Raw genomic sequence first — 15,868 nt, forward strand, 5'->3', positions numbered from 1 at the left:
ACATTACAATTTGAATTAAAATTAAAATTTACTTTACAATTTGAATAAAAATAAAAATTTACATTACAATTTGAATTAAAATTAAAATTTACATTACACTTTGAATTAAAATTAAAATTAAAATTTACATTACAATTAGAATTGAAATTAAAATTAAACATTTTAATTATTTAGAATTTCGAATTTTTGTTTTGTTTGGCTTTCCAATTAATTTTAAATACTTTTTTTGGGAAATTCTATTCTGGTTTCAATTTAGAATTCTGTAAATAGTGATTAGCGCCTTAATTTGTTTTTTTCCCTCTCATTATTGTAAATACCGAGCAATATACTTTCTAATGTTTTTAGTGTTCCACTTTTTTTTTCAAAAGTCATGTTTTTAACTGCATCGTAAATTTTTCTAAAGAGGAAAAATCTTTCTAATTTGAACTTTTCAAAATTAAAAGAAAACCAATTAGCTGTATACAATTTTTGATTGAACTGGTTTCTATTAAATTTTTTCAAACACTTTTTCACTTGTTTCAAAAAAACATTCTTTAACTGTTTTTTTAAAGTTGCATTATAAATTTACAAAAAAACAAACAATTTGTTAAATTAAAATGAATTATTGTAATTCACTTTCTAGGACAAAATGTTCGAGTTTGAAATGTAATTAAATTTCTTCAAAAAATTGAATTATTTTCAAAAATTTTAATGAAATTCTTTGTAACAATTCAATTTTTTCAAAATAATTTCAATGAAGTTCTTCATAGAAATTTAATTAATTTCGAAAATTTGACAAAATTCAATTATTTTCAATGTCTAATATTTCAACAAAATTTCATAAAAGAATTCAAATATTTAAAAAGAAATTTTGATAAAATTCGTCTCAAGAATTCAATTATTTTCAAGAATAATATAATTCTTCGCAAAAATTCAATTATGTTAAAAAATTTACAAAAATTCTCGTCAAAATTTCAATTATCTATATAAATAATAAAATTTTTCTCCCAAAATCAATTATTTTCAAAAATTTTAATAAAATTCTTGTCAGAATTTCACTTATTTTCAATACAATTTTGATCGAATTTCTCGAAAAATGAAATTATTCTTAAAAATCTTATTGAAATATGTCAAGAGAATTCAATTATTTAAAAATTTGTTGATAAAATTCTTTATGAAAATTCAATGTTAAGAAACATTCAATTAGTCAATAAATTATTTATTTTTGTATTAAAATAATTAAATTTTAATATAATTTTTGGCAAAATTTAAATTATTTTAAAAAGTTTTAATAATATTATTGGTAAAAGTTCAATTATTTTCAAAACCTACTATTTTAATAACATTTTCCAAAATAGTTTAATTATTTAAAAAAAATTTACTAAAATTCTACGTGCAAACAATTAATTATTTTCATAAATGATAAAAATTTCACAGGAATTCAATTATTTACAAATTTTTTATAAATTTCTTTCCTATAATTCAATTATATTCATAAATAATAAAATATTTTAAAGGGATTCAATTATTTTCATAAATAATAAAATTTTTAATAATAAAATTAATTTTAATCAAATTTTTTCTTATCACTTTCATCCACTATCTTCATAAATATTTAAATTTTCACAAGAATTCAATTATTTAATTAATTTAATTAATTTAATTAATTTAATTTAATTTCAATAATTTTTATTGCAATTTTAAATAAATTCTACGAAAAATGCAGTTATTTTTAAAAACTTTATTGAAATTCTTGAAAGGAATTCAATTATTATCATAAATAATCAAATTCTTTTTAGGAATTCAATTATTTCTAAAAATTTGAATAAAATTCATTGCAAGAATTCAATTATTTTTACAAACAATAACATTTTTCCCAAAAATGCAATTATTTAAAAAATTCTAATATTCTTCGCAAAAATTCAATTATTTAAAAAATTTTTAATAAAATTCTTCACAAGAATTGAATTATTTTCATAAATAATAAAACTTATCGCAGAATTGAATTTTTTTAACTATAATTTTCATCAAATTTCTTGAAAAATGAAATTATTCATAAAAATTTTATTAAAATTTGTCAAGAAAATTCAATTATTTAAGAATTTTTTGATAAAATTCTTTATGAAAATTCAATATTGTAAAATATTTATTTTTATTTTTAAATTTTTTAAATAATTGAATTCTCGTAGAATTTTCTAATAAATATTGATTTAAAAATGTATTTCAGTTAAAATATTAGATTATAATTGAATAATTATTGAAAGCGTGGATTTTTAGAAATAATTGAATTTTCAAAATGTTTCAAATTAAAATCTTTGAAAATTTGAACTTTTCATACTTTTTAATTAACAATTCTAAAGAATTAATTTTTTCAAAAAGTTTAGTGGAATTTTTTTGTAATTGTTTCATGTTTTTAATTTCTAATATATTTAATTGAAGAATGTCAGAATAATCGAATTTTCGTAAAATTAAATTGTAAGCAAATGGATTTAAAAATTCTTAAAGAACTTTTTCAAAAATTATTTTAAAAAAATTGATTTAATTAAGAATTTAAGTTGGAAATTGATAGAAAAATTCCGTTTTTTAATTTGGAAAACCTGGAAAAGTCAGGGAATTTGAAATGAGCAAAAACGTGGCAACCCTGTAATAATAATAATAATAATAATAAAAAATATAATTATAATATGATTGAAAATTCCTGCAAAAGATGTGGTAAAAGAGGCGTCAGTAGTGATATATTTATTCGAGAGACGATCGCCAATAATTTATTTGCGTTAATAGAGTGATATAAGAAAAGAGCAATTTGCTTTATTGAACTTTTCTGTTTGGTGAAAATAAAATACGAGCTTTTGCGGCTTAAGGGTAACTGGTCTCCTCACTTGTATGTACTAATTTACGTTGTACATGATGTAAGAAGCGATTTAGCGTCTTCCGATGCTAATAAACTATTTCCGGTTATGTGTGCGTTCGTGTTATGATGTGGCAGTGAGATTCTGATCAGGTTCCCACTTTGTCGATGTCGATAATTAATTAGTGAGTTCTCATATGTATACATGTATATATATTTATAATATATATATATATACCTTCTGTTGTAAACCCCCATTGCATCAGGATTGTTAACAAGTGCTGCTAAAATCAGCCATAATCGTCGATTAAAATCTTTCCCGGAACGAATTGCCGTTTTTTCTTATTTCTCTTCTTTCTCTTCTTTTTGTATTAATATATTAAAAACAAACATGCAGATTTTCCGGATAACGTTTTTTGCGAATTATGCGTACAAAACAAGAGGCTAATTATCGATAAATTTCAAATTTGTGAATTTTAGAAGGTTGAAAAATTTTCAATTTATGAATTTTAATTCTTTATTAGGAGTTTTTAATTTATGAATTTTAATTCTTTATTATGAATTTTTAATTTATGGATTTTAATTCTTTATTAGGAAGGTTTAATTTATATGAATGTTAATTCTTTACTAGGAATTTTTAATTTATGAATTTTAAAATCTTTATTGAAATTTTTCATAAAAATTTGTAGTTTTAACACAATTGGTTCAAAGCAATGTCAATCAAAATTGTAGTTACCTATAACTGGTTCTTGATAGAAAGCAACAAAAAAAAAAAGAAAGAAAGGAAATGTTGAAAAGACCTTTCTACCGTTGTTTCAAATTGCTAATTTTATTGCTTCAAACAATAGCAAATTTAGTCTGTGATTAGCTTAGTCCGTAAGTCTATAATCTATTAGATTTGATCTATAATTATTATCCTAATTTCAATGATTCGTTAGTTCAAAACTATTCTTTCTATAACTTCTATTAGTAGATTTTTATTATTTTTTAAAGATTAGCAGAATTAGAAGTAACATTTGCAATATTACTTCTAATATAGTTAGTATTCAATACAATAAAAGAGAATTTAACCTAAATTAGCATTTAAAGTGTCAAATATGTTAATGTGTCATAGAATTTTTTTCCCTTGAACAAAACATAAAAAGCAGAATGAGTTTAATTCGCTCGTATTGATAAATCCTGTGCTAATGGGCAATTAAAGATCAAGACGATGGTATAAAAAGTTTTCGACATTTTCAAGTGTTTTGTGACCGTGAAATCGTAAACCGTTATCGCTGTTATTTATTTCCGTTCAATTTTGTCGTTCACTGGGTATTCCTTCGACCCAAATTTTACGTTCCGAATATTCAACATTTTCTCACTGGGTTGATGCGGTGAAAAAAGAGAGAGAGAAAAAACGAGAGACAATGATTAGAATTAGAAGAAGAAAAATTGGAAAATTGAAAATAAGAGTTAGAAACTATGATCGTGGTTTGTGATGGAAGTATTCAGAGCAGAACGATGATGATGATGATGATGATGATGATCATAATGATGATGTTGCCAGTGAAGCTTGTCAAAGATATGACACATAACAGACTTTATGCGGACGAGAGGATGCGCTTGTTGATAGGTTTGTTGGTCTGAAAATTCACCACATGTATAATTATGGTGTTAAAAATTTTATTAAGAAAATGATAAATAGTAATTTTCCTAATTATATGAACGCCAGGCACGTGGCATTCTATCAATATTTTCAACAAGATTACAAATCGTTTAATGAGTTTCTAATCTTCAATATACCGCCCACAGTAATACAAACGTAATATTGCACATTGTATGCATATCTGCTACGTGTAATTATTATATTTTACCGTTCGTGCTAAATACATACTTCCTTTCATAGCACAATGTAATCGAAGAATTCTATTCTCTTCAGTTTTTGTGAATTTAAAAAATTTTAATTTCTCCATTTTTTGATGTTTTAATTCTTTTCATTTCTCGATTACTCTTTTTCTATGGTAAACATATTTTCATTCTGCCTCCACGTTTAAATTCTTGAACAACAGTTGCAAAAATCCCAAGAAAGAGATAAATTTCAAAAAAAAAGAATAAAATAAAAGAAACGTTTTGTTTTAAATTTATCTCTTAATTTTCGAAGAAGCTTTCTGTAGCTCGTAAAAATCTGAATGAATCTTCTTTTAATATCTCGTTTATAAGGAATTTTTTTTTCTTCTCGTTTTTTTTCTTTTGTCGTTTTATAATGAGCGCAGGGTAAAATAAAAGCGAAAATTAAAATGTCTCGCTAGGAGAGAATGAGTTCAAATATTTTATTTGTTTTCTTGTTATTCAAATGAAGAGAAATTTTTTTCTTCGCATCTTCGATTCAGCGATTACGTACACTTTCCGTTTCGATATAATGTGTACTTTGTGGTTTTAATCGACATCACATTTTAGCATCGTCAGAAAATAATTAGATGAGAAGCAGGCTATTTAAGAAGCTTATCATCGTCTCTAGGTTTTTGCTGGATTTATAAAAAAAAAAAGTTCGTTTGCAATGTTGCGATAAAATAATCGAACAGGAGTGATTATTAATTTTGTTGGTAACTTTTTTTCTAATTAATTAAAATCAGAGTGGAATTAGAGAACAATGAGACACTGAGAAAACTATTAATTTGGTTTAAACATATTTTGTTTAAATCAAACTTAGAATATCTTTGCTATACAGTCAAACATACGTATGTTTAATTTAAACATAATTTTTGTTTGATTTAATATATTTCATTTAAAAATATACTTTGTTTGTTTTAAAATTATTATATCCTTGTTGTTTAGTTAAACGTATTATAAGTTTAATTTTAATATAATTTTGTAGTTGTTTTAATACATTTTATTTCCATTTTACCGTAAATAAATTCCAAGCATAAATTAAATAAAATAATCTAAATTATAAATCTCACATACTTAGATAAAGGAAAAATACTATTTACATTTTATTTATTTCTGTAGTTTAATTCCGATTGCTGTCAATTGATAATTTAGGAAAGTGAGGTTAGAATAAAATAACATATGAATGCTTCTACTATAGAAGAAGTATGCAACGTTTGCAATTCGATTGTCCAAAATTGTCCAATTACAATCTGTCCACTACTTGTGAAATAAAGATTTGTGTCTCATGTGAGTTTACCTTTAGATTTAAATGTCAGTTTAAAAAGTAAGGTTAGGTTTAGAATTTCACCGAATAATGTTTTCAAGACAGTTACTGTAAAGTTCTAAACAAAAAAGTTCCTCCTACTGTAAATAATAATAAAAAAGGGAGAAAATAATATTTACACTTCTTACGTAACCTTATTACTGTCAAGTTTCGATAGAATAAATTCTTTTATCAAGTCTAGTGAGTCAAATGACAGTTCCAAAAATGTCATTTATCAATGTTTACAAGTTCTTTATTGAACATCTGCACAGTAAATAGAAATAGAGAATCTTATTTTAAGGAAGAAAATTTAAGACAACTTCTTACTGTAACCAGCAGACCACAATTTAATTTAGTGTAAGCCTTCATAAATTAAAGTTCAAAATCAAAATTTGAAGTATTCTGTAAATTCAAATTTACAGAAAGTGAAACAATTTAGGGAATTTTAAAATCTTGATTTTTACGATCAATTTAATTTGAGACTAATTTTAATATAAGACATCCTTATTATTGTGTTGTTATTAATAAAATTTGAAATCCATTTTTGATCCTAGGTATATAATTTCTATAATTGTAATTTCTCAAGTTATTTAAATAAACATTTTCTTGTATTATTTACAGTAAAATTGTTCATTCATTTATTTCTCTTGTGTATAGTAACTATTTATATTATGTAATTTTTAAGATAATTTTGAATATTTATTTACTTATTTAGCAGAAAATAATTAAATAATGAAAAATATTAAAAACATTTTTATAGATGAAAAAATTTATTTCCCCACGTAGAAATTAAAAATAATTAGTTTGGGTTAATAATCAAATACTTCTGAAAAAATTATGCCATTTTTGTATATATTTGTAAATTTGTATTTGTAAATAGATTTTAAAGAAATTATTGAACCTATTTTTATCAACTACGTGTTAAATTTTGAATTTAAAAATTTTTTTACAATGAATGACTATTCTTTTTTTTTAATGAATGAAACATTAATTATATTTTATTTGATTATTTTCCCAAGTCTCCGCAAATTTTTCGGCAATTATTTAGCAAAAATAGTTGAAAAGTTTCCGAGTGGGATATAATTTTTTACTTTAGGAATTTTAGGTGCTTGGTTGATATAAAAAACATTTTTTTATTATAAATATTACATTAACAGAGAAACATATTTACATTTAACATAAATTTATTTTATCGTTCACAATAAACAACATAATATTTTCCTTCTGCTGAATTGTGAACGCTGGTTGGGAATTTACTTAGAAGTTCATCATCAGAAATTGAAATTATTTTACTGGATAAAAGCACTTCGTATGCTCCGACATGAGGACACGAACCAAGTGTTTTCATTTGTTTTGCAATGAAACAACATTTTTTTTGTGAATCTACTAAAATTTCGATAATTTGTGCAAAGTTCGGTAATATATAATCATCTGTCGTTGTTGCTAGGACCATATGATTCTTGTAAGTTACATTGTTAATTTTTACCCAAGATACTGAGTTCGCAGTAGAGTCAGTCGCAAAATTACAATTCAAATAACGTCGAAAACGTTCCACTTCCTCTTTTGTAAGAGTTTGAGCCAATCCGAATTCTAAGGGACAAGTTAGATAATCTTCAGACATAAAGTTAAAACACATTTTATACTGATGTTTCATTGCGATAGTATACGGTAAATTTACACACGAATTCGATAGTGATGATGTTATTTTTGCAGATCGATGTTTCGCTTCCGTTTTAAAACAACAAACATTTATTATTGGCCCTAAATTTTCAATAACTCGAGGATAGTGAAGGAGAAAGTGATGTTTGGGCTTCAGAGTTTCTCCGAATAATTTAATGTACAGTATATGATGGTCTGAAATGAGTGACTTTAGTAAAACTAGAACGTCTTTGTGAAATAATCGTAAACTGAGAATATCGCCAATGTCACGCAAATAAGTGTATAATTTCCAATACTCGTTGTCCTCAGGAATAAAATCTCCAATCATAAGACCCATATATTTAAGAAAATTTGCAGTTTCCGAAGCGGAGAAACCTAATGTGCCATTTTGTAATTTTACTTTTGTCAATAATGGCACTTTATTTATGTCGATTTGACCGTAATCAAATCCTAAGATACGATCGTTTAAATCTTCGAGCGTTAAAAATCCTTCGTTTATAAAGTGTAATAAAATTCTGCTCAAATCAAATAAACATACACCTTCATAAAAATCGTGCATCAAATCCAAATATATGTTTGAGTATAAATGAAATGTATTAAGTGAATTCCAAATACAGTAACTTTTTATGCCCGTTTCACAAAAATTGTTTAATTTTAAATCTTGTTCATATTCCTCTACTTTTCTTAGCAGTTTTTCGTCTTCTTTTGTTTGCTTTCGAAGATCTTCTTTTTTGACTCTGCATATACGACACGAATAATTGGCACTAAAACTTTCCACTATTCCACAGATTTTATGGACACCTAAATTATCCCCGGTCACAAGTAAACATACAAAGAAAATGTGACGCCCATTAATCACTAGTCCTTCACTCTCCAATTCAATTAACTCGTGTAAAAGTTTTCGAACACACATTTGATTTCCAAATTTCGCTCTGAGATCGTCGTGAAAAAGTAATGTTAAAAAAATGTATTTTAGTGAACCTTGAAACTGCGGCGGTAAAACAGGAATGTACCAATAAGTTGCACCTAATTTATGAATCCCAGCGTGAGAGCCCATCCCGTTTTTGGATTCAAATTCGTCGAAATTAATTATAATAGGAATGACAATCTTATTCGGATACATTTCTTTTACACTGCTCCATAACTTTCCTTGAATTACGTTAGATATAAATTGTGAGTCAGTCTGCAAAGAATCCATATAATTTAAAATCATATCCAGTACTCCAGGTAATGATAAAAAACAATTTAACATGTTTTTTACAGATATAAATTGCCCAGTTAAATTAACTGGAGTCTGAACTTCAATACCGCATTCTTTTTTTTTAACCTGTGACTGTCCGACGACGAATGGTTGCGGTTCAATAAAAAATCCTGTGCCCTTAAAAAATTTTAGCCTTTTGTATTCTGTGTCTAGGCCGAAAAACGGACTCTCGACAATTTTAAACAATTCCTGAATTTCATGTTTTTCTTTTGCGCAATTAATTTTAGTTAAAATTCTAGTTTTTAAAATATCAAGAGGACCAGAATCAAACAATTCCATAGTGAATTCGACAATGTCTTGAACAATACTTCGCGGAATACAATTTTGATTATACAATTTCAGTAGAAAATTAATGGTTGAATCTTTTGACATATTTGCTAATTCAAAAGGCGTAATTTCCTCCAAGGGTGATTCTATTTCATTAAAAGCAGATGTTTCCTCAGGTATTGTTTCTAACGTCGGGAGAATCGGAACACTAAAAACTGAGTCTGTTTTTCTTGCAGTCGTTTCCGAAGAATCAGAATGTTTTTTCTCAAGGTGCTTTTTAAATGCATGAACATTTTGAAATTCAAAAATGCAATCGCCTTGTTTGCATTTATAGCGATTATTTAAAGTAAGAAAATGTTGAAATCGAAAATGACGAATTAAAAATGATGGCTTTTCAAATTGATATCCGCAAATATAACACGAAAACATCTTGTAACTTACAAAATTCTATAATACGCTAATTTTAAAAATCTTTAATTATATCTCTTGCACATCTTGAATGCAACGTAAAATAGTATTTACACCTGCAATTGTTTTATCCCACGCAGTATTTTGTTTGTAAATTCCCTTCTGAATAAGTAACCACACTTGCTGACAAATCACAGGATAATGTGCATGGAAGATATGAAACGCCTTGTAACATAAGTCTACTGCTTTCAAAATTGATGTTACTTTATACACCGATGAATCTATGTAAACATAGATAGCATTGATCGTGTCCAAATTCGGTCCTACCACAATGATCAACGGTTGAAAAGTTAAATTGTACAACCTGTGCTTTTCCTTTAAGTCCCGTATAGTATTTTCAATATTTCCTTGAATCTGAAATAATATTTTTCTATTAATTTTTTGTCTAACACAATAATAGTAAAAAGTAAATACAATTTTAATATTAACTTTTTCGTGTAAAATGAAAGTATCCAATGAATTTTGGATACTTGGTTTCCAATAGGTATAAGGCCTTTTCAATGATCTCAGTCTGCAAGAAGATGGTATGAGAGATGGCAGCAACATTAGCAACTTGAGATTCCTGGTTTCTACAAAATTCCAGTAGTTATTAAGCAATAAATATAAAAACAATAATAAACATAAAGAATTAATAAATTTTATGAACTAGTCTAAAAATACACTGTAAAAAAGGGAGTTAAATTTTAACTCCCAAGGGGATTCTATAAAAGTCGCACTCATTTGGAAGTTAAAGCGAAGGGAGTTGGATGAAAGGATTTGAAATTTACATAGTAAAAAAAATGTTATTAAATTAACTCCTTTATGGAGTTGATTTTCAAATCGAAAAATTCCACTCCCAACTCCTGTGACCGTCAACTTCCCAAATTTTTTACAGTGTAGAAATTATTTTTTAAACAGAGTAATTTTTAATTACTACGAAATTTTCTTTATTTGTTATAACATACCATCTGGAATATTTGCTAGCTTTAAAGTTGATAGCAAAGACAAAGCAGTTTTGTCTTTTACTTCTGTTTGCATTAGGTTAAAAATATTGAAGGCAAACTGTCTCCATTCCACAAAAATTTGTCCCTCTCTTCCGAATTGAAATGTGAAATCGCTGTCTATCTGCAATTTTATGAAAATATTTTTATTTAACTATATAAATTTGATATCCTCTGAGGAAAAAGACCTTAGAAGAAAAAATTTAAAACCTATTTTAAAATTTGTATATGAAAATACACATAGAGAATCAACTTTCAATGCAAGCGATTGATGTTTAAGTCTTCATTACAGACAAAATATACAATAAAAGCTGGCATTGATTATACAGAAACCAAAAGAAACTTTTAATCAAGGTAAAACTATTTTACAATCAAAAAATTGTTTTAAATTAAATTTTGATAATATATAATATTACAATCTCTAAAAATCAATTACTACAAAAAATTTTTAACAAAACAACTTTAGTACTACAATTTTTCAAAGATTTCAAGTTCAAATCTCCAGAAATTCAATTATTTCTATAATTATCAAAATAAAAATTTACTTCAAAATTAATCATTTTCAATAATTTAAATAAAATTATTAGCAGAAATCCAATTATTATCTTAGCTTCAAAAAAGTATTAAAATAAAAAACTTTAAAAATATTTCCAATTTAAATTTTCTCAAATTTATAGGATATAAAGGTTTTCTTTACAAAAATTCTATTCTAAAGTAAAGATTTTCAATAATTCAATACCTTTAATAAAATTTTGATAATCTAATACTGTAAAATATTTTTAAATTACATATTCAGCGAAATTTAATAGTTTAAAATTCGGAAAAATTTTCAGCAACCATAATTTAAAAAAAGTTTAAACATGATTAAAATATGGTTGTTTGAATTGATTCGTGAAAAATTAAATTGCAATTTAGTAAAAGATGGGAATAATATAAGTCTACATTTTTCAAAGAATTGAAATAATTAAATTTTCTATTTATTAAAATTTGGATTGATTGAATTTTAAACTGATTGCTTTTTTTATTCACTAAACAGGGTGCCTACTATTTTCGTTCAACAAAAATCCCGGTTTTTTCATGTTATTAAATTTATTTGATTTCGAACATAAATAAATCTACAATTTGCTTTAAAAATTTGTATCACAGTTTTCATAAATAATTAAATTCTTTTGAAAATAATGTTTTTTAATAGTTTTAATTAAAAATTTGGAAAATAATTGACTTAAACAAAGAATTTAAAAAATTTTTTAAAGTAATTTTGTCTGTTCATAATTATAATTGAAAATTTGATTAGTTCAATTTAATTAAAATGTATTGATATTAAATGAATTCCGGCAAAGAATTTTACTATTTATAAAAGTAATTAAATCCTTCAAAAGAATGTTATTATTTATGAAAATAATTAAATGTTTGGGTAGAATTTTATAAAAAATTTTGAAAATATTTGAATTCTGAAGAATAAGTTAATTATTTATAAAAATAATTGAAATTTTGAGGAGAATTTAAAAAAAATTTCTAAACATAATTGAATTTCTGTGAAGAATTTTATTGAAATTTATAAAAATAATTGAATTTTTGTAAAGAATTCTTTTTAAAAATAATATTCAAAAGAATTTAGTAAATCTGAAGAAGTTTGCTTTTTATGGAAATAATTGAATTCTTGAGAAGAATTTTTTTAAAGTTTCTTGAAATAATTAAATTTTTTCGACGAATTTTAAAAAAATTTTAAGAATAATTACATTTTTTGAAGAACTTAATTAAAATTGTATTAAAAATAATTGGAATTCTGCAATGAATTTTACTATTTATGAAAATAATTGAATATATTGAGGAGAAATTTTTAAAAATAAAATTATAATTCCGGTGACTAACTTCCCTTGATATTTTGGAAAATATTAAATAAAATTCTTTAAAAGAATTTAATTATTTTTAATAGAATGTAAAGAAACTTTAATTATTTCAAAAATTTTTAATTATTTATTTAAAAAATTCAATCATCTTGAAACAATAGAATTTCAAAAATCTTATTTTTCAGAATTCTCATAAAAACTTAGCAAAAATTAAATTTTATTAAAAAATTTTAAGTGTGTCTTTTTATAAATTAACTAATAAAAATTTTAATTATTAGTCTTCGCACTAAGAAACATGAATACATTAGAATGTGACTCTTTATAAAATTCAATTATTTATCAAATAATTAATTCAAATACTTTGAAAATTTGATTTGTTCAAAAGTTTCTAACTGTGAGTCCAAAATTTGCAATAATTGAATTTTTATTTTATTTATACAGCAATTATTTGCTGATTAAAATTGTATTTAATATTAATTATTGAATATTTAGAAAAAATTCAAAAAATTATTTCTATTCAATGAAAATTTGGATTAATTTAATTTTTAATTGACAGAAATTTTAATGGATTAAAGTTTAGACTAAGAAAATTCAGAAAAAGAAAAAATTAGCAAAATGCGTGAAACAGGGAACACTTTAACAAAATAAGTAAAAAAAATTCAAGAAAGTAAAATAAGAGAATTTTTAAACTCCGAATCATTCATTTTTCCCACGCGTATAAATAAAATATGTTTTCATGAAAATTTTATTAAAAATTTTGTTCTTAAATTCTTACGAGTTCTAATCCACGAGGTTGCATCAATACGGGCCAACGTTCAAATATACTTTGAATATTTCCAGGAGCCGATTGGAAATCTCGTAGTCGAAATTCTTGGCACTTTTGAAAGTTTTTGACAACTGAATCCCACGGTTCAAAGTTATTCAGTAGCCACTGAACAGCCTCATTTTTGTATCGTTCTTCATCTAAAACTGAATATTGTAATCGTATTTATTCAATTATATTTAAACTATTCATTTTTTATTAAAATTTAAAAAACTTATTTTTTTATACTAGATATTTTCTTACGTGCAATATTGGTCGCTTGTTCACCGTCGTCGCACTGTTCGTCAGTTTCCTTTTCTCGGGAGAAACCGATTTTTTTCTGAGCTGTTATCCAATTTCTGTACTTATCTGGCAGTTTACCCCTGCTCAAAAGTTGTTGAGGCCCATCTGTTTTTGGTGGTATATAATAAATTCGTTCATCTTCTTTTGGAAACACTTCCACAATTTTTTTGGCTAATATGTTGAAGTGATGATTTTGCATTCGTGGCCTTAAAGCAAACATAAAAAGTTATTAAATATTTTTGAAAAAGATTTTTTTAATAATATTAATAAAAAATATCTTAATAGATTTTTTAATTTGTTGCTGATTAATTATTAAATTCAATAATTTTGTATCAAAAGACCCCGCACAAAAAGTACAGAATTTGGTTCCCGTTCAAATTTGTTTTGGATTTTAGATTTATGTTTGGGTTTAAGTAATTTTGAACCAATTTATGTACTTTTTGTGCGTCGTCCTTATTTATAATTTTATAATTGTGTTGTAATAACTTACAATTCAATTTTAGTATTATATTTATCGAATATTAAGGGTTTTTCCATAAGGGTATTAATAATTATCTCCACCAATTTTTTTTGAGTGTCCGAATTTAATACTTTTTCCTTGCTTATAGCAAGTAATAATTTTCCCGTATTTGTGCTGTCTAATATTTTTTTTAAATCCTAAAAAAACGTTTCTTTAATAATTACATTTAGTTTTTTATATAAGTTTTGTAAATTAAAACGGAGTGTCTATTTGGCCCGTCAGCGGGCCAAATAAGTTACTTTTATTATTTGGCCCGTCACCCCACTTTCATACATATTTATACATTTCAAGACAGGCCAAATAAAAAAAGTAGTTTATTTGGCCCGTCAGATAACAAATTAGCTGTAATTAATAACAATAGATTATTATCATTACTATTTTTACAAATAGATTAATTTAATCACCAGGTACTATTTTTTACATAAATTTGACAGGCAATGTAATAAGAAAATTCTTCTTAAAAATTTTAATAAAATTCTTTGAAACGATTGAATTATTTTTAAAAAACTTAAACGAATTTTTCACAAAAAAATAAATTATTTTGGCAAATAATCAAATTCTTTAAAACTCAATTAGTTTAAATATCTACTATTTCAATACAATTTCACGAAAAAATTTAATATTATTTATAAACAAAATTTTGATAAAATTCTACGTGAGAATTCAATTATTTCCATAAATAAATAAATTTTTCGCAAGAGTTCAATTATTTTTATAAATAAAAAAATTATTTTCAGAAATTCAGTTATTTTAAAATATTTAAATAAAATCCTTCTCAAACATTGAATTATTTTTATAAATATTAAAATTTTCACAGCAATTATAACTTTAAAAAAATTTTATAAAGTCCTTTGGAAAAATTCATAAACAAAATTTTAAGAAATAATTAAATTAAAAAAAATCCCACAAATTCAAGACTCTCATTTTTTTATGAGAATGTAAAAATTGTATTCTTCGGAAATTTTCATTATTGTAAAAATAATATTATAATTTTTATATTTTTAAAAAGTTAAATTTTAGAATAATTACAGTTAAAGTGAGAAAAAGTGAAATTATTGAAGAAGTAAATAAGTATTTAAATATTTATTTAACCATGAATAAAAATTAGCCTTTTCAAAAAAAGTAATTGAAATTTTTTTTTGTTAAATTCCCGTAAATAATTTTAAAAAATGAAATTAACTTTCCAATTAATTGGAAATTTTGTCAAATTTCATTGAATTATAATTTATATTTTATATATAATCTATTGTTATTAATTACAGCTAATTTGTTATCTGACGGGCCAAATAAACTACTTTTTTTATTTGGCCTGTCTTGAAATGTATAAATATGTATGGAAGTGGGGTGACGGGCCAAATAATAAAAATAATTTATTTGTCCCGCTGACGGGACAAATAGACACTCCGAAATTAAAATTTTTGTATAACTTACAAGTAAATGAAGATCGGAAAATGAATCTCTTGTTGAACTTGTTTTTCTAACATCGGAAAAATTTGTTGTTTTTTTTGATATTGTATTTTGTTTAGGGTCTGCTTTGGAATGACTTGCTTTGTTTGCTTCTTTTGATGAAGTCGGTATATTGTCGCATTCTAAATTAAAGCGCACGTCAAAATTGTTGACGGGCTCTTCATCTACACGCAATCTTTTGGGAGGCTCTACTTGATCGTTATCTTGTCTTTCTACGTTCCGCTTTCTGTTCTCTTCATTAATCTATCGGAAATATAAAAACTTTATAAAGTTCTTGTAAATAATAAATAAA

The 15,868-nt window shown here is 24.4% G+C and overlaps 2 protein-coding genes across 5 annotated transcripts in view; one reads left to right on the plus strand and one right to left on the minus strand.

Moving 5' to 3' along the window:
• LOC122508961 overlaps positions 1-15,868 on the plus strand; it is a 126,366-nt gene that overhangs the window by 18,070 nt on the left and 92,428 nt on the right. The gene's annotated exons all lie outside the window — the stretch shown is intronic.
• LOC122508962 lies at positions 9,580-13,789 on the minus strand. 2 transcript variants are annotated; one of them, XM_043622659.1, is made up of 5 exons: positions 13,551-13,789; positions 13,260-13,453; positions 10,599-10,758; positions 10,084-10,223; positions 9,580-10,008 (listed from the first exon to the last, which is right to left on the minus strand). In XM_043622659.1, exons 1-5 carry the CDS (start codon positions 13,786-13,788, stop codon positions 9,664-9,666), a joined length of 1,077 nt encoding a protein of 358 aa, XP_043478594.1. In that variant the 5' UTR covers position 13,789; the 3' UTR covers positions 9,580-9,663. The 2 variants fall into 2 exon arrangements, with proteins under 2 accessions (XP_043478594.1, XP_043478593.1); XM_043622658.1 differs by having other exon boundaries at positions 9,580-10,223.

This window comes from Leptopilina heterotoma, unplaced genomic scaffold (assembly GCF_015476425.1).
Source record: "Leptopilina heterotoma isolate Lh14 unplaced genomic scaffold, ASM1547642v1 Lhet_59, whole genome shotgun sequence".
NCBI lineage: Eukaryota > Metazoa > Arthropoda > Insecta > Hymenoptera > Figitidae > Leptopilina > Leptopilina heterotoma.